At 38.3% G+C, this 26,738-nt stretch overlaps 2 protein-coding genes across 5 annotated transcripts; one reads left to right on the top strand and one right to left on the bottom strand.

Moving 5' to 3' along the window:
• Positions 1-1,948: 1,948 nt before the first annotated feature.
• On the top strand, positions 1,949-8,046 carry LOC148879653 (putative polygalacturonase). 4 transcript variants are annotated; one of them, XM_088961252.1, is made up of 6 exons: positions 1,949-2,626; positions 2,794-3,805; positions 4,482-4,602; positions 5,650-5,824; positions 6,869-6,939; positions 7,246-8,046. In XM_088961252.1, exons 2-6 carry the CDS (start codon positions 3,470-3,472, stop codon positions 7,884-7,886), a joined length of 1,344 nt encoding a protein of 447 aa, XP_088817378.1. In that variant the 5' UTR covers positions 1,949-2,626; positions 2,794-3,469; the 3' UTR covers positions 7,887-8,046. The 4 variants fall into 4 exon arrangements, with proteins under 4 accessions (XP_088817378.1, XP_088817381.1, XP_088817380.1 ...); XM_088961255.1 differs by having other exon boundaries at positions 2,328-2,618; positions 2,798-3,805; XM_088961254.1 differs by having other exon boundaries at positions 2,330-2,618.
• Positions 8,047-10,695: 2,649 nt separating this feature from the next.
• On the bottom strand, positions 10,696-14,391 carry LOC148879654 (pentatricopeptide (PPR) repeat-containing protein). The gene has a single exon (XM_088961256.1). It carries the CDS (start codon positions 14,280-14,282, stop codon positions 11,436-11,438), a length of 2,847 nt encoding a protein of 948 aa, XP_088817382.1. The 5' UTR covers positions 14,283-14,391; the 3' UTR covers positions 10,696-11,435.
• Positions 14,392-26,738: the final 12,347 nt, after the last annotated feature.

Here is a 26,738-nt window from a genome sequence, read left to right on the forward strand (position 1 = left end):
CCATGTAAGAAAGTTGCTCTTTATCTTCCTCGTGCACTCACACACTGCGCCCAATTAATCCTAATCTCATTCTTTTTTACACTAACATGATGGACCCTAAACCCCAATCACATCTTTCAAATCTAGTCACGCCTTACAAATTTTCCACCCTGTGTTGACTAGGACGGAATGCCTAATTCACGTTCTATGGAACAATATCAGATATTATCGATATATTGGGAAGAGTTTTTTTTTTTTTTTTGTCTAATGTAGAAAGATTTTCAATTAGTACCTTGTACTTTGGGCTTAGTGTCATTATGGTCTCTGAACTTTAAAATGCAATAATTTAGTGTCCAAACTTTCAAAATGTGTTAATCCATTACTTGCTGTTAACCAATTCATTAATCAGACATTTGAAAAAACACAAATGCCCTTTAAGTGTCACCTAAGTTTCTTTATCAACCATTCAGACATTGATAAAAAATGAACAATTCCAAATCCTTGTCTCTTTTATTCAAGAAAGTTGGGGTCACAATGCCCACTAAGATGCGACCCCAACTTTCTTGAATAGAAGATGCTAGGATTTGGGACTGTTCATTTTTTGTCAACATTTGGATGGTTGATAAAGAGAAAGGAAAATTTCTTAAACTACCCCTAAGGTTTAGGAAATTGACCAACTCTACTCCTACTATTTTAGTATTGTCTTAAAGTACCCCTATTGTTTCTGACAATTGACTAAATCCCCTTTATCATTAACGTCTGTTAACAAGAAAATGAAAAAGACTATTTTACCCATTATTCTCCTTCAAAATTTCAAAATGAAATAATAACATTAATCTGCATCCTCTGAGCATACCTTCACTTTGACTCACACTTCAACAGAGTTACCATGTAATTAGTGTGCACTTCAAAGACTGGTGAGAAGTGGAATGATTGAGTATGGATTTGTTTGTTTTTCAAGGGTTTTTGTTAGTTCTTGATTGAGCTTCAGTGAGAGAACTCAGAGCGAAAAAGATGAGTTTTTGTTAGTCTCTTATTTTGAGACTCGAACCTCAAACACCTTTGGATGGACGGTCCTTTATACTCTGTTGGCTCCACATAGAATGAATCTCTTACAAAGTTGGCATCCTCAGGACCAACAAAGAGGAGTTTGTAAAACATGAGCCACTTCACTTACCAGGATCTTTTATGAAGCACTCAAATAAAAAACTTTAAGTTGGTTATTCTCTCTCTATGAAAAGGTAGAGGAGGAATGCTTACCAATAGTAGTAGTCAGACTATCACAATAGGAGGAACTCTAACAAGAGTTACACTCAAAGGGTGTTTATGTCTTTTCAAATGTTAATTAAGGGCTAGTTAATGAATTGATTGACACATTTTAAAAGTTTAGATATTGAATTGTTGCATTTTAAAATTAAGGGACCAAAATGGCTTAGGTACAAAGTACAGGGTGCTAATAGAGATTTTTTCCTTTAGGCTTAGTTTGAAAAGAGTACAAATACAAATATGTAAAGAGCAAAATCTTGTATTTTGTATTATTTTGAATATATTTGCATTGTACGTTTTTATATTTGTACTCCTTTCAAACTTAGCATTAGAAAAAAATACAAATACAAATATATATAATATAAATGCATACAAAATAATATAAAATATAAAATTTTGTAATCTACATATTTACATTTATACTCCTTTCAAATTGAGCCTTAAATGAAGTGCATGGTGCTAATAGAGAATCTTCCCTTTGGGTTTGGAAGGATAAAGCATGTTTCCATCCCAGATAGTCAACTCTCAATTTGCATTACATTCACTGTGACTTTACATGTTGTCGAGCCAGCTAGCATAGGCCACAGAGGAGGTTGGCTGGTTGGGGCGAGTCCAGCAATCCTCCCAACAAAAAATTGTCCCAGCATTCCAACATAATAGAGTGGGGACAGTTATATTGGGATTTGGGAGGACTGAGGGGATCATCATTCATTAGACTGGGGACTTTTTTATTCTTTGGTAGAAGAGACTGAAACTCACCTCCACCAAGTCACCATGTAGACGTGCGGACGCAGATGATATCTGAGAGTCCAGTCCTTATCTGTTCCTCACACTAATCTCACAACGCCTTCCAGGCATACATGATAATATCTTCCGTACTTTCTATTGTTTTAGGAAAATGTTTCTAATACACGGTGAAATAAGTCTGTGAGGTCGGTGTGAGCCCCTATGTGGAGCAAATCCCGATTCGATATAATAACGTATTGAGACGGTTTTTTATTAGTAGGAGATCCGGCCCATCCGGTCTCAATATCTTTTATTCATTTTTATATTATTTATATTTATTTATATATTTGGCCCACGAGTCATGAAACGAAAGAACTGAAGAACCGAGAAGGCGAGGAAGACCTCGTGTCGGCCACCAGAGTAGAGTGTGAAAAGGCTTAACACAACCACGAGCTGATTGCTGCTTTCAAGTATACAATTCGCTTTATCGCTTGCTTAACTCTCTCTCTCTCTCTCTCTCTCTCTCTCTCTCAAGCACCGAGACAACTGCTTGTGGACAAGCCGCTGCTTAGACTGTAACTCCCCCTGCTCCCTAAGGTGTATCTCTCATTCATTTGATGCTTTCCGTCGCAGCTCAAACATCGCAGGTTTCCGGGTACCTTTTTTTTTTTTATATATATATAAATTCCTTTTGATTTCGCAATATATACTATTTTTTACTCTTTGAAACAACTATAGATTATCAAAGATTAGCTGCATTTCCCATGTCACCTATTTCAGTTTTTGCCCTTTCTTTTAATCATAATGCTTTAATTTGTGCAGATAGATCGCCGTTGTTAACGACTTTTCCCGTTTGCTTGGCGCCTTCTTCTTGGAGGATTCCGCCTCCGTTTTCAGGGCTTCTTTACCTCCTTTCGATTTCCCCCTTTGTTTACACTTGCAGACCACCAAAATCACCGAGAAGTTTGTCGATGCATACTTGTCCACTTCATTCGACATCTCTTTTGGAGCTTGTTCGCATTTCCCACAAATCTTCCGTCCCTTAAGTTCACTTTGGACTTGGAGGTTTCTCCTTAGTAATCTTTCTAGAAATAACTACATTTTGGAGCTTTGTCTTTGGGATTTCTGCCGGTAAACTTGAGTATAATCTCGCTTTCCAGTTTCCAACTCCCGTGGCTTTCAGCTTTCTTATTTTGCAAATCTGTATCTTACCAAAAATAGAAAAAAGGGGCTATTCACTTCATCTGTTGTTTCTTCCGTTTATAAGTCTTGAGTTCTTAATTTCTTATCCTGCCGTCCTGCGCCGCTCTTCATTTTTCATAAGATTCGTAGTGATCTCTCTTGCTATCGTAAATAATTTATTTTCATTAACAAAGGAAACCTTTGTTTCATTCGTTTCCTGTCATTAAAACTTTTCTCGACGATCGTAGTTTCCGTCAAGCAGGTTCCAATCACACTCACACCCTCCACACAAAAGTGAGGGAAAAGAGGGAAAAAAATGCTTCGATATCTCCTTTCCCTACTATGCTTTTCGTTCATTGTGCCATTCCTGAAATCTACGTCCGTCGCCGGCGACGTGATAACATGCTCCGGGACTGTACCGATGAGATACCGGAGCGATAAGATCTCTATTACCGACTTCGGAGGTGTCGGTGATGGGAGTACGTTGAATACGCAAGCGTTTCGGGCAGCGATATATCGGATTCAACATCTCAGGAGGAGAGGCGGCACGCTTCTCTACATACCTCCAGGCGTTTACCTTACCGAGATCTTTAACCTGACCAGTCACATGACTCTGTACTTGGCTAGGGATGCCGTCATTAGAGCTACTCGGGTAAGCACTAAGCACTTCGATGCAATGCACTCTTTTCTATGTTTTCACTCCACATCCGTGTTACTTGGTGCTCTTTTCTGTTTGGTTAAATTTCACCATCATCACCCTGTAATGCCAAAAAAAGAAAAGGTGGGGGCAGAGCATTAGAGCAGGGTGCGCCGTGCATGTGAGGTCCCCTGACCTTAGGCGGGTTTGATCACGCGTCCCCATTCTAGGACTAATGAGGAGTGACCATCTTAACTACTAGTTATCGGCAATTACACCAAAACCCTCTCAACCTCTCTTTTTAAAAAGTTAAACTCCATATACCCTTTATGCATGGGAGGTGTTTCACTTAACTACTTCATTTTGTGCCAGATTCCCCTGAATTATCATAACCTGAGTAAATAGGCATCTTTGTTAACAAATCACTTTAATTGAGCTTATATATTATGAGAAGTCTTAGAAATTTCTCCACCAGCTAATCTTTTCTTTAGTTGAGGCCAGTCCTGATCATTTGTAATTTCATTGCACTTACGCTCAATGTTAGATCTTTCCAGCTGGCCACTTGAGTTTATCAAGCACTTGATCTAGTCAACTATTTGAGATTGTCTGGATAAATGTTATAAAACAGGACCATAAATTCTAATTAATGTCTTCATCTTGTTAACTTTCTCCTCCATACTTGACCATACAGGATACATGGAATTGGCCCTTGATAGACCCCTTGCCTTCTTATGGAAGGGGGAGGGAACTGCCTGGAGGGAGGTATATGAGTTTTATCCACGGGGATGGGATTCATGATGTAATCATCACAGGTGATTTCCAACTTATATTTCCCTGTTTTCTGCTTGTGTTTACTACATATGTTAGTTACTGAAAACTAGTTTATGGCTTTCATTTTAATTACTATTATAGTGAAATTACATATTGCCCCCGTTTTTTTGAAGGACATGTAAAAAGCCTATTTGGTCTAGATGCATGCTGATTGGGTGTATAGAGTGCTTTGACTATTTCATATGATATCTCAGAAAAGCTGTCATCTTTTTCAAATTTTAATGTGCCACATCACTTTGGTGATTTGAGAAATGCCATTTTAGTTATTTGAGAAATCCCTCTTGTCATAGATCACAATATGTAATCATTGCAAATAGGCTTTTTACATGTCCTTCAAAAACTATGACAAGAGGTTTCTCAAATAACTAAAATGTTTACATATTGTGATCTATGACAAGAGTGTTTCCATTTTTTCTGTGTGACAAGCTGGTGAAACAGAAAAATTGTGAAACACATTGGTGCCAAACACCCACTTGGTCAGGTCATATAGCAGAACATGCTCCACACCAGTACTGTAAAAGCTGGACCAGATGTTACGACTGAGTTGAGGGTGGATTGAGTCGTGCCAGTCTGTTCTGTACAGCAAATAAGATAATTGTTAAAAACTGGGCAGAACTGTCATACCAGATGACTTAACCAAGAAAATGACATTAACAACCTAAATAGTTGATGGTTCCACTTCAATGATTTTTCTTTTACCCTTAACTATTTTTGGGCTATTCCATTAGTGATGAATCTGGAGTGTTATATCAAATCCAGAACTTGCACTTTTTTCTAATACAAAATGTCATTTATCAATTATACTCCTTTCTGTAGAATTGGGATATTCTCCTCACACAGCGCACCTCACACTGACCTCACAGGCACATCCCACCATGTATTGGGGACATCTCCCATGAATAATAACAAATAAGTATGGGAGATGTTCCCGATGCATGGTGAGATGTGCCTGTGAGGTTCGTGTGAGGCGCGCTGTGTGAGGAGCCAGATCTGGACTCCTTTCAGTAAAATGATTAGTTTCTTTGCAGGTGAGAATGGGACAATTGATGGCCAAGGTGATGTTTGGTGGAACATGTGGAGGCAAAGAACACTCCAGTACACAAGACCAAATCTCATTGAATTTATGAATTCGAAAGACATAATCATTTCCAATGTGATTTTCCGCAATTCTCCCTTCTGGAACATCCATCCTGTTTATTCCAGGTAACAATTAAAGAAAATGACTTTGCAACTTTACATCTTATTAGACCTTAATGAATTTCTTTACTTTTCTTAAAAAGTCCTAAATTAATGCATAGACATATTAGTGTATTCCTATATTCTGCTTAGAAAAGGAAATATGATTTTGGTTGTAACCTCTGTCAAAGCATATTGTTTTATAGCCTGGAATACCTCCTAAGATTACTGGGATCAGGGAAAAGCAGATACTGGCTGGCCTAAACTGGGTTGCCACTCAACATCCATACCAGTTTGGCTGCCGGAGATGGAGAAAAATGAGATGAAGTGGGAATGGCTCAGAGGATGAGTGGACATTTGCTAGGACAGGTTTGACCATTTGAGTATGTGTGTGAGATGATTGATATGCTTGATCTTTCCCCTGAAACCCTCTCTACTCTCAAGGCCCCTGTTGAGAAGCAATGGAGTGTAGAAGCTATAAGTAATTTTTGGCAGGGAATGCCCATGCCCTCCAACAGCCCCATCTTTTACCATGAAAAAAGGGAAAAAAATCATTTACTAAAAACCAGTCAGCCTATCTCACATTCAAGTGTATCACATAAGGACCCACAACATGCTAACATGCATATGACTCATCTCAATTGCATATCTCTAGTTGTTTTTTCTGCATGGTGTTTTCTTAGTTGGCAAATTACTCTCTGTACAAAACAGACAAATTTCTTTTCTTGATCGGATTTTCTTCTTGTCAGGAATTTATAAGAATTTTGGTTGCTACTGGGCTTATTGTAATTGGGTCAGATTGGTTTTCCCCTGTACAGAATTTCATTATACAGGGGCTATCCTTGTATCTTGTTTTTTGGCTTTTAATGAAATACTTTACCTTACAGTTTCCTAAAGAAAATGATGGTCTAGACTATGGCTACAGAAATCATAGCTTGAATAATTGTATAACTAATCACAGAAAAAAAAGAATCGTTTAACTGGTATTTCTCTTCTTGAAGTAATGAAAAGTAGTAAGAACAGTAATTTCTTGATGAGTTTGGCTTACTTGCACATCTTTCTACTTTGCAGCAATATTGTTATCCGATACGTCACCATTTTGGCTCCAGGTGACTCGCCCAACACTGATGGAATTGATCCAGGTAACTGCTCAATGGTGATACATGAATATGAAATTGATCATATAGTCTGAAGCAATGGTGATACAGTCTGCCGGGGAAGGGGGGCTTGGATCTGATAGCTCGAAAATTGGCATAATTACCCATCTTAATCCTCAAATCCACTGCTTGCTTTTGGGAAATAAGTGAAATTATGTCTGATGGTCATGTGGAACCTTAGCTGGCTAGCATGATTCATTGATGGCTTGTTACAATATTGGATATAAACATTCCTATTACCTGGAAAGTCTTTGTAATTTATCAATATGAGTTCACTATTTTCTGATGCAGATTCCAGCTCCAATGTTTGCATAGAGGACTCGTACATTGCTACAGGAGATGATATGGTGGCAGTGAAAAGTGGGTGGGATGAATATGGAATTGCCTATGGCCGTCCTAGCTCCAGCATCACCATCCGGCGGGTGACAGGTTCATCCCCATTTGCTGGAATTGCAATTGGAAGTGAAACCTCTGGTGGAGTGGAGAATGTCTTGGCAGAGAACATAAATCTATATAAAATGGGTGTTGGTATACATATAAAGACAAATATTGGCAGGGGCGGTTTCATAAGAAATATTACAGTATCAGATGTGTACATGGAGAATGCACGAAAAGGAATAAAGATTGCAGGGGATGTCGGGGACCATCCAGATGACAATTTCAATCCCAACGCTCTCCCTGTTGTCAAAGGGATTACGATTAAGAATATGTGGGGTGTGCAGGTTCAGCAGTCTGGGTCGATACAGGGCTTGAAGAATTCACCGTTTACAGAAATTTGTCTCTCCAATATCAACCTTCGTGGTGTGTTGGTGCCAGGAACTACCCCGTGGAAGTGCTCTGATGTCAGTGGGGCTGCTTTTGAGGTAAGCCCCTGGCCGTGCTCGGAACTAATCAGCAAAAGTGGGACTGGTTCCTGTTCGGTTCCTTTTTGAGATAATGTACAACTCTGAATTTGTTCGTTTGGCAACAGAAGGATGACTATTTAATTGAAATGAGTCTGTGTCAATGCAATGCAGTCTTGTAACTCTGTTGATCCTATACAATGCAAATGCAATATTGTGTTGACTTGAATGACAATCCAATTAGTGCAAATGCCTATCCATGTTAACTCTTCAATGCAATTGCAAAGTTTGGACATGTCCAAACTCGAATGGACCATACTTCATGGGCAGATAACTGAGCGTTATAGGTCTGGTCTTCAACAATTGGTGGATTGTAACCGGTTCTCCACTCCTGTTCGCCTGTGGGTATGGTTTGGGCCAGCTTTTCAGACCTAATTTCACCTTAGGACAGTCTGACTTTCAATATGCAAATTAGGTACCGTAATTTTAAAATCAATTTCAATTCAGTTAGGAACAAAATAATACATACTTCTTAAATTTGAAATATGCATAGATCGACATTATATATATATATATATATATGTATATATTCATATTCAAATTGTGCAAAATTCGATATTAATAATAAAGAATCGATTAAGCACAGGAGCCGGCTGATGAATGTAATATTGTTTATCTTCTTTTGAAATTACAAAAGGATAAGTGTTGTATTTTTTTATGTAACCTAAATACCTAGTTTAGTTTCCCAAGTCAAATTCAGAAACAGCCCGTCAAGAGGACGGAGTCATCAGCCAGTGTACTCGTAATAGTAGTCAATGCAATATTGTTCCAAGGCATTTCATCAGAATTGGGTATGACAGGGAAGAAATGTAGACTACAACCCATGTAATGACAGATATCTCCGCAAGAGTTTGTATTTTCAAATTGTTCAGAGCTATACGCAATGAAAGACTGAAAGTCAACTCTACCTACAACCTCAGAATGGAAAGAACAATTCATTTCTAGCTCACCCATTCGCCTCATTACTCGATTGAACCTTGTGCTCAACTACACTTAGATCGAGCTTTATGAGACCCTTGAGCAACTTGCATGAAGCAGTGGGAAAAGAAATGAAGAACTGCCATTAGAAAAGACATGACCTTCGATTAAGTGGAATGACATAACTGGATTTGTTTGATCAGCCTCAAATATTTGGTGTGAGGCTCTGTTGGGTTGAGTATTTTTGTAACTAGTGCTCTATAATTAACAGAGTTCAAGAGGTTGCAATTAAATGAATGATGTCCGATTAGGAATGAAGTTGGGTTCAAGAATCAAGGCTTCCTAGCGTGGTCAATTCAATGACTGTGAAATATGGTGGCATAAAATTAATGGACCTAACACCTCAGCTCATAAACCACACCACTTTCATGATTATAACATGTTATAGACAGTTCATAAAACCAGGGGGCGGGTACACAAGCATGTGCGTAGGACCGACCTCCACATAAGATATAACACTGCTTATAACCCAAAATCCTAAATTAATGAATTATGGGTCACTCTTGTATATGAGTCCTTGTGACTTTCATTAAGGGCTCTCTTCATTCCATACACTACTCACGTGTGAATCTCAACATAACATTTAATAAACCACTTATGCTTCAGCCAACAAGATGACGATGATTGATCAAATGGTTCACTATAACGTACTAGCCTTGTCTTTCACGAGGTTTTAGCGTCAGGTCATTATGGTCCTACATAAACTGAATCTGCTTTAGGTAATAGTCACCACCTTTTACCACTTTCAAGATGTTACAGTGATCATTTAAGGTGGACATGTAATGGAAGAAGGTGAATTGCATTATCCATCTAGTTTAATGTAAATGTTACTTTGTCATGCTAATAGTCTACAAGAACAGCAAAGTCAAAAACATGGACATGAAAATAAATTGTGACTTGCAATATCAGATGAAACAGAAACTAACTTCTTTTCTTGTGCGTAAATCTAGAGAGCTGGAAAGCGAGTTCTGCATACTATTAAACAACTTAGAATTTGTGATCTCATGGACACCATCTGTAGTTAAGGCTGAGTTTGGAAAGAGTACAAATGCAAATATGTACAGTGTAAATGCATATAAAATAATACAAAATACAAGGTTTTGCACTCTACATATTTGCATTTGTACTCCTTCAAAATGAGCCTAAATACATTTATAGTCATTAATTTAAATAAACAAGGTTTGGTAGAAGCTGAGCTTGGACTGATTGAGGTTACTCTGACGGGTTCTGTCTAGGCAACCTATGTCCTTATGGGGTGGGTGGAGTTTTAGGAAATCCATGAAAGTTTTATGCTCTTGAGTTTCTCAAGATCAGCTAGGGAAGGCAATTATCTGAGAACAAAATAAATTGCCTTTTCGCAAGGACTAAAGTTGGCATATTCTCCCTGAATATCTTATTCAGGTGGAACCCTTGGACTACTGATAGTTTAGCTGACTCTCTTGCTCAAGAAGGCAGAAGAGTAGACAGTGGGGCCTGGGTACAACAACAGAGTTTGGGAGCTATTTTGGAGGGATATGTCATCGTTGTGCTGCCTGTTGTTCATGTTCATATGTGTGTTGGTATTTGATATTTTCACTAAGCAGGGGTTTCTATTCTCATTAATAAAACCTCTGTTGGTCACTGTTGCTGATAAAAATATTAAGTAATCAATGATTGGACAACTGTGTTTCATGACAATGTATCAAGTGGTACATACCACCTCATTTACTTGGTTAAGGATCGACCATACAGCTTTTGGCTCAACCAAAATAAATAGAACCCCCATACTTTCCATCCCCATATGTCGCTTGAAAAGTACACAAAATTTTCAAAAGCATTCTACACCACTGAGAGTACTGAAACAAGTCCACACAACCGCATGAGAATAAAGTGAACTTGAGCAAATATAATATATACAATTAAAAATAGTAGAAATAACTGTTCTATATACAAAAGCAGATTACAACCGAATCAAAGAAAACAGATTTACAAGACAGAGGTTAAAGGAGTTCAAAAAAGGACCTGTCCTTTATGCCATAACCTTTACAACTATAGACCTCTTACGCCTGATCAAATTCTTAACATACTGTTGTATAAATACTTTTAACCCATCTGGATAAGCCAGTTACTTTTCCATAATCTCCGTTTTATATTTCTGCTATAACTTCAATAATTTCATAATTTCGTTAAGATTAACGCTTTCTAACACCAATCTAGCAACCTCTCCATGTGAAGGTCAGTAGTCCAGCCCATGTAAAGCATAAACACTGTATCAGATAGGATATTTAATTTCTTGAATCCCATAGCATGCATTTTAGCATTGCTTACATCTTTTTCCTTCAATATTGGTCTCTGTTTGCAGCATGTACTTAAAATTTTTGAACCATTAACTGGAGATATTCATCTTCGACCAGATAGCACATTCCTCTGGCAGCATCCTTTTTGCTTATCCACTGTGGTTGTGGTTGAGCTACACTTTGTTGCAGGATTGAAATACTGAACATTAGTGGCTAACATAAACACCAACTACTATTGCAGGAAAATTTCCATCCATAAAATGATTAAAAGGAGCAAAATTGCAATTGAGGTGGTGGAGCACTTGCAACTTCATTGTACACTTCATTACCAGAAATCATTGCAAGAACACTTGCCATTCATAAATCGATGAAAACGAACACCATCTCTGAGGAAAATTTCTCTTCTACTTATCTGAGACATGTATTTAGCTGCTGTATGACAGTCGGCACACACTCTAGTGTTCTTTATCACTCTGATTGGCCGAGCATTATCCATTCTTAGCAACCCATAGGTCATTGCTAACTTCTCTGTGTGACTCATCAAAATCTTCTCTTTGTCCTCCTCATAAATATTCTGAAACACACAGCTGGTATCAGGAACATATCCCAATTTTTTCATTTCAGAGACCAACTGATACAGTTCAAAGTATATCTCTCCTATATCTGGGTGAGAATTCCCTTCAGTGGAGAAAACATGGATTCTCTGATTAATTTTTATCCAGCTCCATCCGGCCCTGCTGTTCACTCTTACAACACCCATCAAATCTCTAAGATGCTCTACCTCTTCCCATCTATTTGCAGTGGCATATAGACTTATCATCAACAAATAATTTGCAGAATTCAATGGTTCTAACTTGAAAAGATGCTTTGCTGCAATCTCTGCATATTCAATGTTCTTATGGATCCTACATGATCCAAGTAAGGCACCCCAAATGCTAGCATCTGGTTCTAATGGCATTGACTGTATAAAATCCCAAGCTTCATCCAAATACCCAGATCGGCCAAGGAGATCAACCATGCATGAGTAATGTTCAAGTGTAGGGATTATATTGTAATCCTTGCTCATGCTATCAAAGTACTTCCACCCTTCATCAATTAAACCTGAATTTTTGCAGGCAGAGAGAACGGCTGTGAAGGTTATACTATCTGGCAGAACACCCGCTTCACACATTTCAGTGAAAAGAAGAACACCTTCCTTGCCAAGGCCGTGAATGGAAAACCCCATAATCATAGAATTCCAGCAGGCTACATTTTTGTTCTGAATCTTTAGGAAAACCCTATAGGCATACTCCAAACTATCTGACTTACTATACATATCAATAAGGGCTGTAGCTACAAATATATCCTCATCGAAACCCTTTCTGACTGCGAGACAGTGCATCTCCTGGCCACTTTGTAATAAAGACAGGGCGGCACAGGACTGAAGGATGTTAGATACGGTGGCTGAGTTTGGTTTAATGCCCTCGCGCTGCATTTGGATGAAGAAGTTAAGCGAGTCTCTGTAGTTCCCATTCTTAGAACAGCCTGAGATAAGAGCCGTCCAGGAAACCACATTAGGCTTCACTCCCAAAGCGCTGATTTGACGGATGACGGCCCAAGCTTCCTTACTACGTCCCTGCACTGCATACCCGGAAATCAGACCATTCCATGTCACTAAATCTGGTTTGATTCCTTCTGTTTCCATCCTCTTCAATAACTCCAGAGCTTCTTGAAAACGCCCCCTAAAGGAATAACCTGAAATTAATGAATTCCAGGCAAAAATGTTTCTTTTCTTCATTGTATCAAACACTGACCTAGCATTAATTAGGCTACCGTTCTTTATGTACATGTCTATAACGGAAGTTCCCACATATATATCATGCTCGACTGCATTCCTTAACGCATACCCATGGATTTCTTTCCCCAAATCAAGCGACCCCATTTCGCTAATTGCCTGGAGGAGAATTGTTATGGTAGTTGAATTTGGCTTGAAACCTTCCATTTGCATTCTCCGCAAAATTACGAGCAATGTGTTGTAGGACCCATGAAGGACATGCCCTGACAATAAGCAATTCCAAGTCACCAAATCTGGTCGCTTCTCCGATGATCGCATTTGCTGGAATAGCTGCCACGCTTCATCAAGGTGACCAGTTAAAGCATAACCCGAGATGATTGAGTTCCAAGAGGTCAAATTAGGATCTTGCATAAAATAAAAAACCTTTCTTGCTCGTTCGAGTTCGGAGTTCTTGGAGTACATGCTTATAAGGGAGTTACATAATGACAAATTCGATTCCAGGCCAGATCGAATAACATGTCCATGGATTTGTTGTCCTTCTTTGAGAGTTTCCAAGTTTCCACAGGCTTGCAAAACCTTGACAATCGTAAAACTGTTAGCTTTTACACACGAAAATTGCATCTCTCGGAACAGTTGGAGAGTTTTCACTAGCAACCCACTCCGTGCGCTTATTGCTATTGCCTCACTCCACACGAGAACATCTTGATCGAGCGTTTCGTGGAAGACTTCTTCTGCATAGTCTACACCCCAACTGCTCGCATAAAAATTCATGAGGGCACTCCTCAAATGGGCATCAGAATCAAAACCCCACTTGATCAGGCATGCGTGGATCTCAACACCCAACCATGAATCCATCAAAATTGCACAGATTCTTAGAACTGCAGTGAGAGCTCTGGTGCTAAATATAACTTCTTTAGAATGCAAATCCGCGAAAGCCTGAAGAAGTTCATGTGGTTTAGCCCCTGCTCTGTGGAATTCTTCCACCATATAGCTCCATGTAATGGAGCTTCGGTCAGAACCCACCAAGAAAACCAACGAAGCTGATCGAAAATCACCAACTTCCAAGTACATTCCAATAAAATCTTCAACAAATGTATCCCAGTTCCGCCATCCAACCGTTTTTATGACCGGGGTTTGAATTTGTCTGATTGGATCCGGAGAATTTGAGTTTGTCAAGTAATCAGAAGTACACAAGGAAGACGAAAATTTACGGGAAGAAGCAGAAGACCACGAAGGAGGAAGTACAGATGGGGTAGAGGCAGAAACTGGTCTTTCGACGGAGGTGTATGCAACTCCAAGAACACGAGAGCTGATAGAATCTGTTCTCTTTCTCTTGCCGACGGATGGGTCACGAGGAATACAGGAGTTGAGGTGATTAGATGAAGCAGCTTTCTCCATAGAAATTCGACAGTAAGAAGGGGAACTTGAAGTCGTTGGGAGTCGTTGGATCGGGAAGAAGAAGCGGAAAGTAGAATAGCATTCATTGCCGCCAAAAATGGATAAGGTTATCCAGACGATTAGCTAGATCGCTCGCTATCAAGATTTTGGTGCTTGGGTCGGCGACTCGGCGTTCCTATGCCAAACCCATCGGATTCGGGTCCTATTTTGTATTTTCCTTCAAGTGTACGTGATTTAAGGGGATCGGATCTGGTCCTCACACCGATCACACACGCACATCCTACCATTCATTGGGAACAATCTCCCGTACTTATAAGTTAATATTCACGGGAGATGTTCCCAATACACGATGGATATGTCTGTGAGGCGCCTATGTGTGAGGAGCAGATCCAATTCCTTCCGATGCACGGTGGGTGTGCATGTCAGGCACTTATGTGAGAGGAGAAAATCCTTTCTCACCCAACATTGAGCTCCTCATGTAGTGTGCCTCACACCAACCTCACAGCTACATCCCACGAGAATATCTCCCCATGAATAATAAATAAAAGTATGGAAGATGTTCCCCCATGTGTGGCCAAGACAGGCTGTGAGGTTAGTGTGAAGCGCATTATGTGAGGAGCATATCTGGTTGGTTCAATGTGGGATGAATGGTGCTAATGAGTGCTTTCAAGTTGACTCGGCCCGGCCTGAACCCAATTTGCACTATTGCATTGTAGTACAACTCATGCTTGATGAATAGGTATATTCAAGGTTCAAAATATTGTTATGTATTGGCCTGTATCGGTCGATATGTATCGTATCGAGACCTTCCTAATACGCCCCTACAAGGGGTGTATCAGGCCAGGCCATGGTTCAGAGGGTAGTCGGGACTTAAACCGACCACTCTGAACCGGTTTTGAAAAAATAAATAAAACATAAAAAAAGTATCGAACCCAGTTTCTGTTGGATGACAAATGCTAATGTATTATTTTTAAGGCTGCGTTTGGAAACGGTGCAAATAAAATGTAAATACCACTTTGGTGTAAATATGCATTCTAATTCAGTTTTGCTAATGTTTAGCAAGAATGCACTTATGTTTGCATAAAAAACGAGATGTAGTTTTACATCCAAAAAAGTAAATTTGTATAAATTCAAAGTGGGCTTTTGTTAAAAAAAGGTATTAATTTATTTAAATTCTTGTTTACATGCATTAAATTAAAAGTTGTATTATAAGAAAATAAAAATTTTAATACAAAATTCACCCAATTTTGCATTTGTATGAACCGAAATGCATTTTGTATATTTTCATTTACACTCTATTTGCATTGTTTCCAAATGCAGCCTGAATTGTGTGGAGTGGGCTGTATCCCCCCCTACTATGTTGTGGACTGGGCTCTTTCTCTCTTTCATATTTAAACGAAGTAAAGTTTGAGTTGAGTAGGAGAACCAAATGGACTTCCTGAATCAAGGTTAAAGTATCAATACACATGATACTTTTTTTATCGAAGTATCTAAACAATTTTGTGTTTCTATAAAGTTTAAGTAAATATCATTACAGTGTTTACGATTTAGTCAATCAAGGCATGAGCAAAATTTTGAAACTAAATCGAGTTAAAACTGAACTGAAACTAATCATTTACAGGTTGTTTGGTTTCGTTTACATTTATTCAATAAACATTTTATACTTGTGTGACTGCAAAACTGAGAAATACATTTAATAAGGGCATTTATGATGTTACGAGTTAGTGCATCCCCTGTTATTTGAAGTCAGGAGTTTGAGTCAGTCAAGTTTGTTAGTTTACAGATTTTTATTTAAATATTTCTCAATCAACTAAGACTTAGTGCTTCTCATATGAATATTGAGAAGCTTGTTGGCACAAATTACAAATATTGACATTTGTGTATGGAGGCCTACCTTCAAGGACAAGACCTATGGGATCTTGTTTCTGGCGATGATACACTTCCAGAAGATACTCCACAGCTTGCCGATGCAAGACGAAAATGGAAGATAAAGTGTGGGAAGGCTCTGTTTGCGCTCAGAACATCGATCAGTAAGGAGTACATTGATCATGCTCGTGAGCTTGATTCTTCGAAGGAAATTTGGAGCACTCTTGAAAGATTATTCACCCAGAAAAATGCAATGCGAATGCAATACATTGAAAATGAACTTGCTTCTTTAAATCAAGGTAATATGTCCATTTCTGATTATTTCATCAAGGTAAAAAATGTGTACGCAGAAATTTCAGAATTGGATAGTGAAGAACCTATAAGTGATGCAAGGTTACGACGCTACCTGATTCGTGGTCTGAGAAAAGAATTTATGCCTTTTATCTCATCTATTCAAGGGTGGATGAATCAATCATCAATTGTTGAGTTGGAAAATTTATTATCGAATCAGGAAGCCTTGGTGACACAAGTGTGTGGCAAGTCTCCCTCTGATGTTGAAGATGCACTTTTTGTCAAGGACAAGTTGAAGTCAAAGCATGCTTACAGACCCTCATCAAGCAGTGGTAAGCAGCAAAAGGCGGAAGGGGAGCAATCAAAAAATTCCAAGCTAACATGTTTTCGGTGCGGAAAGGTGAGGCACATAAAGTCAAATTGCCGTGCAAAGATAATGTGTAAAAGGTGCGACAAACCTAGACATATTAAGCCAAACTGTTGCGTTAAGCTTACATCATCAAATGTTAATGTAGCACATGAAGCAAAAGATGTCGAGGAGCCGAAATGGGACAATTGTCTGTCTATTGAGGTAATAAATCAGCCTGATAACATTGCTTCTATTATGCATCAAAATGACAGAAATATAGATGCTACTAGTTGCATTGATTATAAGGACTGGATTGTTGATTCGGGCTACTCACACCATGCCACTGGAGATGCTACATTATTCTCTAATGTTCGTCCTCACTTGAGAAAGCGAGTGATTGTGACTGCTGACAATTCATTACATCCTGTGGTGAAAGAAGGACAGTTCAGAACTGAAAATTCGAACAGTGAAGGTCTTACTCTTGAAGATGTGTACCAAGTATCGGGTTTAAAGAAAAATCTTGCTTCAGTCTCTCAAATCACTGACTCAGAAAGGTATGTGCTGTTTGGTCCAGACAATGTTCAGATTCTTAGTAACCTAAAAGGTGTTGATGCTGACGTTTTCTTTACTGGAACAAAGAAAAATTCTTTGTATGTTTTGTCTGCAAGTGAGGCTTATGTGGAAAAAACAAGTCAAAACACTAGTGTCTCACTTTGGCATGCTCATCTTGGGCACGTTGGCTACCAGCTATTGCAACAAATATCAACAAACAAGTTGCTTGGAGGTGTTATTTTCTTTAAAACAATATATTCAGATGTTGTATGTGCTGGTTGCCAATATGGAAAGTCGCATCGTCTTCCATTCTAGAAGTCCATGAATCGTTCATCTGCTATGTTTCAGCTTGTGCACTCTAATCTTATGGGACCAACCAAAACACCAAGTTATAGTGGCTACCGTTATATGATGATTATTGTGGATGATTACTCTCGATACAGTTGGGTGTACTTTCTGGAGAACAAGAGTGAAGCTCTTACCAAATTTCTACAGTTCAAGATAATGGTGGAAAGGGAGTTTGAGTCAGCCATAAAGTGTTTATGTACAGATAATGGAGGAGAATTTTTGTCTCATGAATTTTCAAAATTTTGTGAAGAGCATGGCATCCAACGACAAATCACATGTCCAAATACCCCACAACAGAATGGGGTTCCTGAGCGAAAATTAGCCCATCTTATAGCAATCACATTATCTTGGTTGCATGATAAGAATCTTCCTCGAGAGCTATGGGCAACATCTATGCAATGTGCTTGTCATGTAATTAACCGATTGCCTCCATGGCCATGTACATCAAAACCACCTTTTGAGATGATATATAATAAGAAGCCTGATGTAAGTTATTTTAGAGTTTTTGGTTCTCTCTGCTATGTCCATGTACCTAAACATATCCAAACTAAGCTTGACCCAAAAGCAAGAAAATGTTTGTTTGTTGGCTATGATCTTATAGGAAGGGATAGAGATGTATGGATCCTGACTCAAAGAAGATTGTTGTTTCCCGTGATGTTGTCTTTGATGAAGCCTCTACTATATATCCAACTTCTGATCATGGAGGAAATTCTGAACCTGTGCCACTTACTGATTCTAGTCTTGAGTCAATTTCTACCAAATCCGATTGCGGTGAAAGGGGGAGTTTGGAGCTCATATCTCATAATAGTCCGTCACCAGGTGAAGCTACACTAAGAAGGATATCAAGGCAAAGAAAACTTTCCACTCATTTGCATGATTACGAAGTCCAACTCAATCATTGCACTGTTGTTTCGTGTTTTATGGTGGAAGACACATTTGAAAATGATCCCACATCCTATCACAAAGCTCATGGGAAGCCTGAATGGGAAGGTGCAATGAGAGATGAAATTGCAGCTTGATGACAAATTCTACCTGGGATCTAGTTCCTAAACCCAATGATGCCAATGTTCTTACTTGTAAATGGGTTTACAAATTAAAGAAGGCAGCAGATGGCACGATTGCAAGACACAAAGCACGCTTGGTTGCTCGTAGTTTTTCTTAGCGGTATGGTTTGGATTACGAAGATACATTCAGTCCTATTGCAAAAAATGGTTACGGTACGTACTGTCACCTCATTGGCCGCTAGTCGAGGTTGGACTCTTCTGCAATTCGATGTAAAAAATGCTTTTCTTTATGGTGATCTAGATCATGATATTTATATGGAACAACCACAGGGGTTTGTGTCGGAGAAGTTTCCTAATTATGTATGCAAACTCAAGAAAGCCCTCTATGGTCTCAAACAAGCACCTAGAGCTTGGTACAAGAAGATAGCTGAGTATCTCTTGTTCAGTGGTTTTCATCCTTCAAATTCTAACCCTAGTCTCTTTGTGAAAATAAAAGCATCATTGTCCACCATGATTCTTTTGTATGTGGATGATATGATAGTTACCGGAGATGATACAACAGAAATTATGCGCCTTCAAGAAGAGTTGTTTATTTGTTTTGAAATAAAAAGCTTGGGTGAAGCTCACTGTTTTTTGGGTTTGGAATTGGAAAGATCAAACGGTTACTTTATTTCACAAAAGGGATACGCTGCAAGGATTTTGAAGCGGTTCGGTATGGAAAATGCAAATTCTACAACTATCCTATGGATCCAGGTTGCAAATTACAGAAGGATGAAGGAAAGCCTTTGAACGAAGTAACTGAGTACCGCATGATGGTGGGAAGTTTATTATATCTGACGATAACTCGGCCAGATATTACATACCCAGTGGGTGTGGTGTCTCAGTTTATGGAGCGACCATGCGCTAGTCATATGGCTGTTGCAAAACAGATATTAAGGTATGTAAAGGGAACTTTGGATTATGGGTTGTTGTATCGATGTCAAAAGGTATATTCTCTACAAGGCTTTGTCGATGCCGATTGGGCTGGAGATGTCAATGATAGACGTTCGACTTCAGGTTATTGTTTTAATATTGATTCAGCAGTTATATCTTGGTGCAGTAAGAAGCAAAGCACAATGGCATTGTCAAGTGCAGAAGCTGAATATGTTGCACCCACATTGGCTACTCAGGAGTGTATTTGGCTTGTAAGACTTTTTTATGATGTCTGTGCAGCCACAAATTCTCTTATTTCTATTTTCTATGATAACAAAAGTGCCATCAGACTTGCTGAAAATCCTGTGTTTCATGCCCGTACAAAACATATTGCTACTCACTATCATTTTGTTCGGGAAAAGGTGATGAATCAAGAAATTGAGTTGCGTGCCATACGTACAACTGAGCAGGTTGTAGATGGTTTTACCAAGGCTCTCTCTAGAGCTAAGTTTGAAGAATTCCGAACAAGACTTGGTCTTATTGATTGAGGGAATGCACTAAGGGGGAGTGTTACGAGTTACTGCATCCCCTGTTATTTGGAGTCAGGAGTTTGAGTCAGTCAAGTTTGTTAGTTTACAGATTTTTATTTGAATTTTTTCTTTAGCCATGTTCTGTCATTGTTTGTTTTGGTCAGAGTCAGTTGAGTGAAAATAGAAGTCCATTAAGTCTTAGTTGATTGAGAAATATTAGGAAGCAGTTAGATTTATTTTTCTTATAAATTAGAGTCCTATAAACTCAAGTATGGTAGAGTGACTTGAGTCTTTGCTTCCAAAATCTATTTTCTGTTCTCATTGAGTAATAAATATATATTTTCTGTTCAGTTCTTTTGTTATATATGATACATAGGCTCCATTAGGCACCACATTAGCAAAATGGCAATAAACACCTACCCGTTTTAGGAAACTCTAAAATGAAGCTTCTTGAAACGGGAGAGGTGCATAGAAACCGAAGTTTGCTTTTGCAAACTCCGATACACACAAGTGCAATTAAAGAGGCATTTGATGATGGGGCGCCTATGTGGCATTGTCAATAAACGTTTACTCAATAAACATAAATGTAACCAAACATATACTTAAGCGGATGATTGGTTCGACTTTTGATCAATTCGGTTCTTCACTTTCTCAGTTTTTTTTTTTTAATTTTTAATTTTTTTATTTTCAATTTATGTTATAAAAATACTATAAATATATAATTGTAAATATATATAAATAACCGCGAATTTTAAGTTGATCAAAAACCGAAATAATCTTTTTTTTTTGTGATATTGTTTAAACGTTTAAGATATATGCTTATAATTTAGTATATTGACAGACCTAATTAAAAAGCAATATGTATTGTATTGTATGATATGTATAGGTTGGAACTGAAACTAGGTTTTTCAATACTGGACAAAGGGCTGAACCCAATAATGTCGACGCAGGAGGAGATACGTAGCTAGGGAGGCAAAGGAGAAGGAATATGTCAATGGAGACACCGCCGGAGCTGGTGTTGGCAACGGAAGATCAACTGTGGGTACGTAATTGAGAACTCCAAGTCTCCAATCCAATAAATAAACGCAAAAACAGATGAAAACAAAACAAACCCATTGATCAATTTATGACATGCATGATGCATGCAATATTTTATTTTAATCACGAAAGAGTGAAGGAAATACACAGACAGAGAAGGAAGTACATCATCAGTTGAGAGTATATACAAAGAGTCTCTCACTCTCTCTGTCTCTCCTTATATACATATTTATTTATTATGTATACAGAATATATGTTATGTATGCATATACAACCATATACTAAGTATATGGTTGATGCTTCTCTCTACCATCTCTCATGGATGCCAAACTCTGTATATATACTTTATAATCTACTCTCCCCAGTCTCTAATTTCTATGTTTGACCACCCACGAACGATTCAAATTACGTCTGGCATTCAGAAGCGGCCCAGAAACTTCCGAAACCTCTTCAACAAATCCATATCTTCCTCCCCATCGTCTGCCTTCTCTACTCGGGGCCTCTTCATTGGATTATTATTCGACCCTTCTTCGTCGCTGTTCACCCCATTATTCCAGTGGGAGGGCCTCTTCCAGAAACGTTTCCCCCGGGGAAAACTCTTCAACTTTCCGGGCTTATAACCGGGGTACTCGGACAACGTCGGATTGAAGCTGCTGATTCTACTCTCAGTCGTCTCGGGCTCATCCGTGAGCATGTCGTTTCTGAACGAGAACTCTTTTACGATGAATCGTGGTCCACGGAAGCTCTTGGCGTAATGATGATCACAGCTGAGAGGGAGAGGGAACCGGAACGGGCGTTTCACGTGCATGTGGTGGAAATGACGTTTGACCGGAGGATGGAAACTGATGTCGTAGGTCAACGTCAATGGTTGGGTGGTGATACCTATAGTCCGAACCTCAGGCTCAGGTTCGGCAGCTGGAGTTGGCACGGGCGATGTTGCTTTCTCGGACTTAATTACTTTCTCGCTGGGAAGGAGGATGATCGGCTTGGCGTCAGAATCCGGCAAGTTGACGGGGTCTTTCCATTCGGTGATGACAGTGTCGGGTAAATGGAAATAATTCCGAGCGTTGGCGAGAACAACAAAGAAAGAGAGGAAAGCGAAGGTGGCGACTGCGACTCTGGATGCCATTGTAGAACGGCAGAAATTAATTAAGGTGTATTAGCTGCATGCAGAGAGAGCACGGGGAAGAAGTTGGGGCAACCATTTCATTTATACAGACGGGAAGAGTGGGTTCGGATTCGGGCAGGTGATGGGAATAGAAGGGTGAGCGTGCAAAGAGGTTAACCGTCCACGTGATAGGAAGGGAACAAACGTTCCTTCTCAAGCTAAATATTAATAAACCTTAAGCTTAGCAGTTCGCTCGGCTGGGCATTGGGTTAGCCGTGAAGAGAGGAGGGGACTGGGGAATAAGATGGTCCAAAGCTGACCGTCTTCTTTCTTAGCCTTGACGTTTACGTGGGAGTTGAGGATTGTCGCTCGGGTACTCGGGTGGCCTCTGCTCTATGTATATCGACTTAGAGCTTTTTTTTTTTTTGGCGAAGGGTAAATTTCTTAAATTAAGTGTACCTTAGGATCCATTTGTATTTTGTATTATTTTATATGTATTTATGCTTTATCATTAATGTTAACATCCCTTAATATTTCGTCAAAATCCATACATTACACACGATACCACGTGACGTTTAAAATTTTTTAAAACCCAATATTATCCTCGTCCCCTTCCTCTTAACTGACACCCCTTCCTCCTCCGACCTCTCTCTCTCTTTCCTGTATCTTTCTCCGACTGTCTCCGTCAACACCAGATCAGCAGGAGCAACTTTGCTGACAGATCCAATTCTCAAAAGAGATCTGGTTCATCGTGGTCGCACTGAGAACTGATCCAACATAAAGTCTGCTTGTGCAAACTCTCAAACCCAACCGGGAACTGATCCGAGAAATTGCATTAGCCTGTTTCCTTCTCCATCTCTTTCCCCCTCTGATCCCCACTCGATGTGTTTGTCGTCGGATGTTCACTTTTCTCATCTCGCCAACCTTCCGTAATCGTTGGCTTCGACTGTGGGCCACCCTCGTTACCTTCCCAACATCGACTTCTTCTATTCGAAGGGGAAGCTACTTTAGATTTTGATTGCTGCAAGGGTCCTCCTTCAGAGTGATGTAATTAGATTTGAGAAGGCCGTAATCTCTCTCCAATAGCTTGGTCTTCCACCGGGCTCGCGGGCGATGCCTCATCTCTCTCTCTTCCCGTACCGTAACCCCATCGGTGACTCCTCTGCAACAGAGGCCTCCTCATTCGTTGCTTTGATCGGCTCTCACATGGATTTACTCTTATAAACTTCGCTAGACTTAACATTTTTATATAGTAAAATTACTTTATTCTTTTTTATCTAAATTCAGATATTTTTGTAATTAAAAGTGAAAGTTTTTGGAGGTATTTTAACTATATTTTCATAAGGAAAACATCAGTACTTCTGAAAAACTAATGCATTTGGCCAGACGTTTTTATCCATGGCAATAGAAAAAAGGGAGATAACTGCAGGTTTTTTCAATACTATAAGGGAGGTTTTAGTGAAAATGAAACAATAGGGGAGATCTTATGATTGTTAGAAATTTCAGGAAAAGTTTTTATATTTTACCAAAAAAAAGTCTTGCTATTTTTGCCCAACCCATGTTCTTCTTAATCTCCCATCCTTTTCCCCTTCTACAAATGCAACATTTATACAATACCAGGATGCCAACACAACCTTAATGAAGGAAACTCTAATTCCGACAAAGAAGGTGACTGCGCTAATCATGTTGCTGCCCTCTTTAAGTTTATGAAGTCACCCGTTACTAGAAAAAATTTGGAACCAGTCAATACGATCTTTCAGTTGATATGGTTTCCATTAATAAAAGGCAATCACAAGAAGACATGCATCAGTTAGAAAATTGTTATAAAGGGGGTCAAAACATAAATAAAGTATGGATGGGCTCGAAAGGGGGAAGAAAACATTTACATAATTCTCATAACTTCGTAAAGTGATAGGGCTGGGTCAGACTCTAATATTCGCTTTCCTCTGTAGTGAACGTGGTTGTGGGCACATGTCCACTCCTCTGAAATTTTTGTGGTCAAGGGTCTTTGGTGTGTTTAACTTTAATTTCTTTATTTTGTTTATGATTTTCAATTGGTGTTTCAGGTTTTGGTTGTAATTTATTACTTCGACCGATGTCTTTGATGGTTTTTCGGTCACTATGAAGTATTATGACTTTCCTTTGCTGGTGATTTTTTCCGTTGATATCAATTGCAGAGGCCTTGCTTGACGATAGTCCTAGTGCTCAAATGTTTTAGGTTGTTTCTTTGTCGTGGCGTGTAGTGGGAATTTGTTTGTTTTGATCTCGATTTTTTGGTGTAAAAAAATAAAGTATTTATGGGCTTTAAAAAAAAATTAAGGATTTAAAACTTATATGGGCTTAGTTACATAAAAAAGGGCTTATGGTATTATATTGCTTTCAATTTAAATTTTAGACGGAGACGACGAAGGAGAGAGGCAGATAGTGTGCAGTGTGACGGGAACACATCGATGATTCTGTGTCTGTCCGAGAGTCCGGATCGTTTAGTACTTTGGAAACAATACTGTTCATCTCTCACGTGCGGGTGTTTGGCGCTAGAGGCTAGAGGCTAGAGGCTAGGTCAGGACGTAAGAAATTGGATCACCACCTGACTGACAGTTGGCTGTACGATCACAAAAAAGGGACTCTGCTTCAATGGCTCCCCTTTTTACGTTTGCATCAGCATTTTCTGCTCTCGCTTACGAATCTCATCAGATAAGAGGGAGGATCATCCCTTACCCCTACTGATCCTGATCGGGGTGGGATCCTCTGCGTATGGGAGAAAATCGATAGTATTATGAACCGATCCGATCCTATTTGATCGAAATCGGATCATCCCTCTTTGGATCGGGTAATTAGAATTCGATTAGATATTTATAAACAGGATCGGATTTGGATTACTCCTATCCGATCCGATATATTATATATTTATAAATATGTATATTATATAAATATATATATATATATATGTTATTTATTTATTTATAAATATATTTTTCATATTATATTTTTATTAATTTGTTATATTATTTATTTATTTATAAAAAACATGTATATATGTGATGAAAATAATTAAAAAATATTTATATTTTTTATTTTATTTTATTTAAATTAGTATCTTTTATTTTTCTTTTAATAATTTATTAATTAAAAAAAAAACAAATCGGATCAGATCAAATCTAAAGATTTGACTTATAGGATTCAAATTCAAATTGAGCCATATCAGATCCGACATGAATGGTGTTGGATTGGATTCGAATATACCTTGATTTGGGTCCGATCCAATCTGGTTACATCCCTACCTCTATGTCCCCACTCCATCCATCTTCTTGCTATTTCCGATGTTTTTCCATCAGGGTCAATGCTCCTATAAATTCCTAAACAATAATTCCTATCAAGCCTTTATCACCGCAGGGCTGAAAATGAACCGAATTCATATAGGATTCTACAAAATCCAAATTGTGATTTAATTATTAAAAATTTGATTGAATTTGAAGACCTTGGATTTGAATTTGAATCCTAATGGATTCACATTGGATTCAAGTTTAGTCCGATTCTATTTTATTTTATTTTAAATATAAAAAATAATTAATTTTTAATTTTTATATAGAATAAATTAATGTAAATATAGCATACTAAATTTATTATATAATATAATATATGAAATATATTTTTCTTATAGTTTTAAATATAATTATATAAATTTTATATATTAAAATCAATAATATAATTGGATTCAAATTTTAATCGGATCTAATGGAGTCACATCCGAATCCAATCCATTTATTAATTAGGTACAAATTGCAAAGTCTAAATCTAATTCAATTTCATAAACACATTATCTGAAATCTGAGATAATTAGATTGGATGTCAGATCGGGCCACTAAGTTTAAGGTACTATTGACAGTCCTATTCGCATGTATTATTAAATGTTAAATAATTTTAGGTGGTGTTTTATATTTATAACATGAATGCTTATATATTCTTGGATGTATAGTAAATTGGTTTTGATTTAAAAAATATTCGTGTTTTAAGACCATGGTTGTGTTTGGAATCAGTGTAAAAATACATTGATGACGTTTAACACTGAATCAGAAAGTGACCGTTGCTTTTTGAAAATAGTGATGAGTGGAAGAGTGTAAAGTTTTACGTCGATAAAATCAATGTAATTTTTAATTGATTATAAATGTAAAACTTTAGAGTTGATAAGGTTTTATATCGATTATCAATGTAAAACTACACTCCATCCAAACATAAGCAAAACTAAACCGAAATATAGTTTTATACCCTCTTTCCAAATGCATATAAAACTGAACCGATGTAAAATACACACAAGGGGTACTTTAAACCTTGGGCCCACCTTTTTTTTTTAAATAGGTCAAGGGGTAGGTCTTAGGCATGTCTACCCCCTAAATTGGTCAAGCCCCCAAAGCATTGTTATTTAGTGTATCGGTGACCTATGATACAATACGTACCAAT

Source organism: Nelumbo lutea, chromosome 1 (assembly GCF_056320005.1).
Source record: "Nelumbo lutea isolate HS-2025 chromosome 1, American lotus-T2T, whole genome shotgun sequence".
Classification (NCBI taxonomy): domain Eukaryota; kingdom Viridiplantae; phylum Streptophyta; class Magnoliopsida; order Proteales; family Nelumbonaceae; genus Nelumbo; species Nelumbo lutea.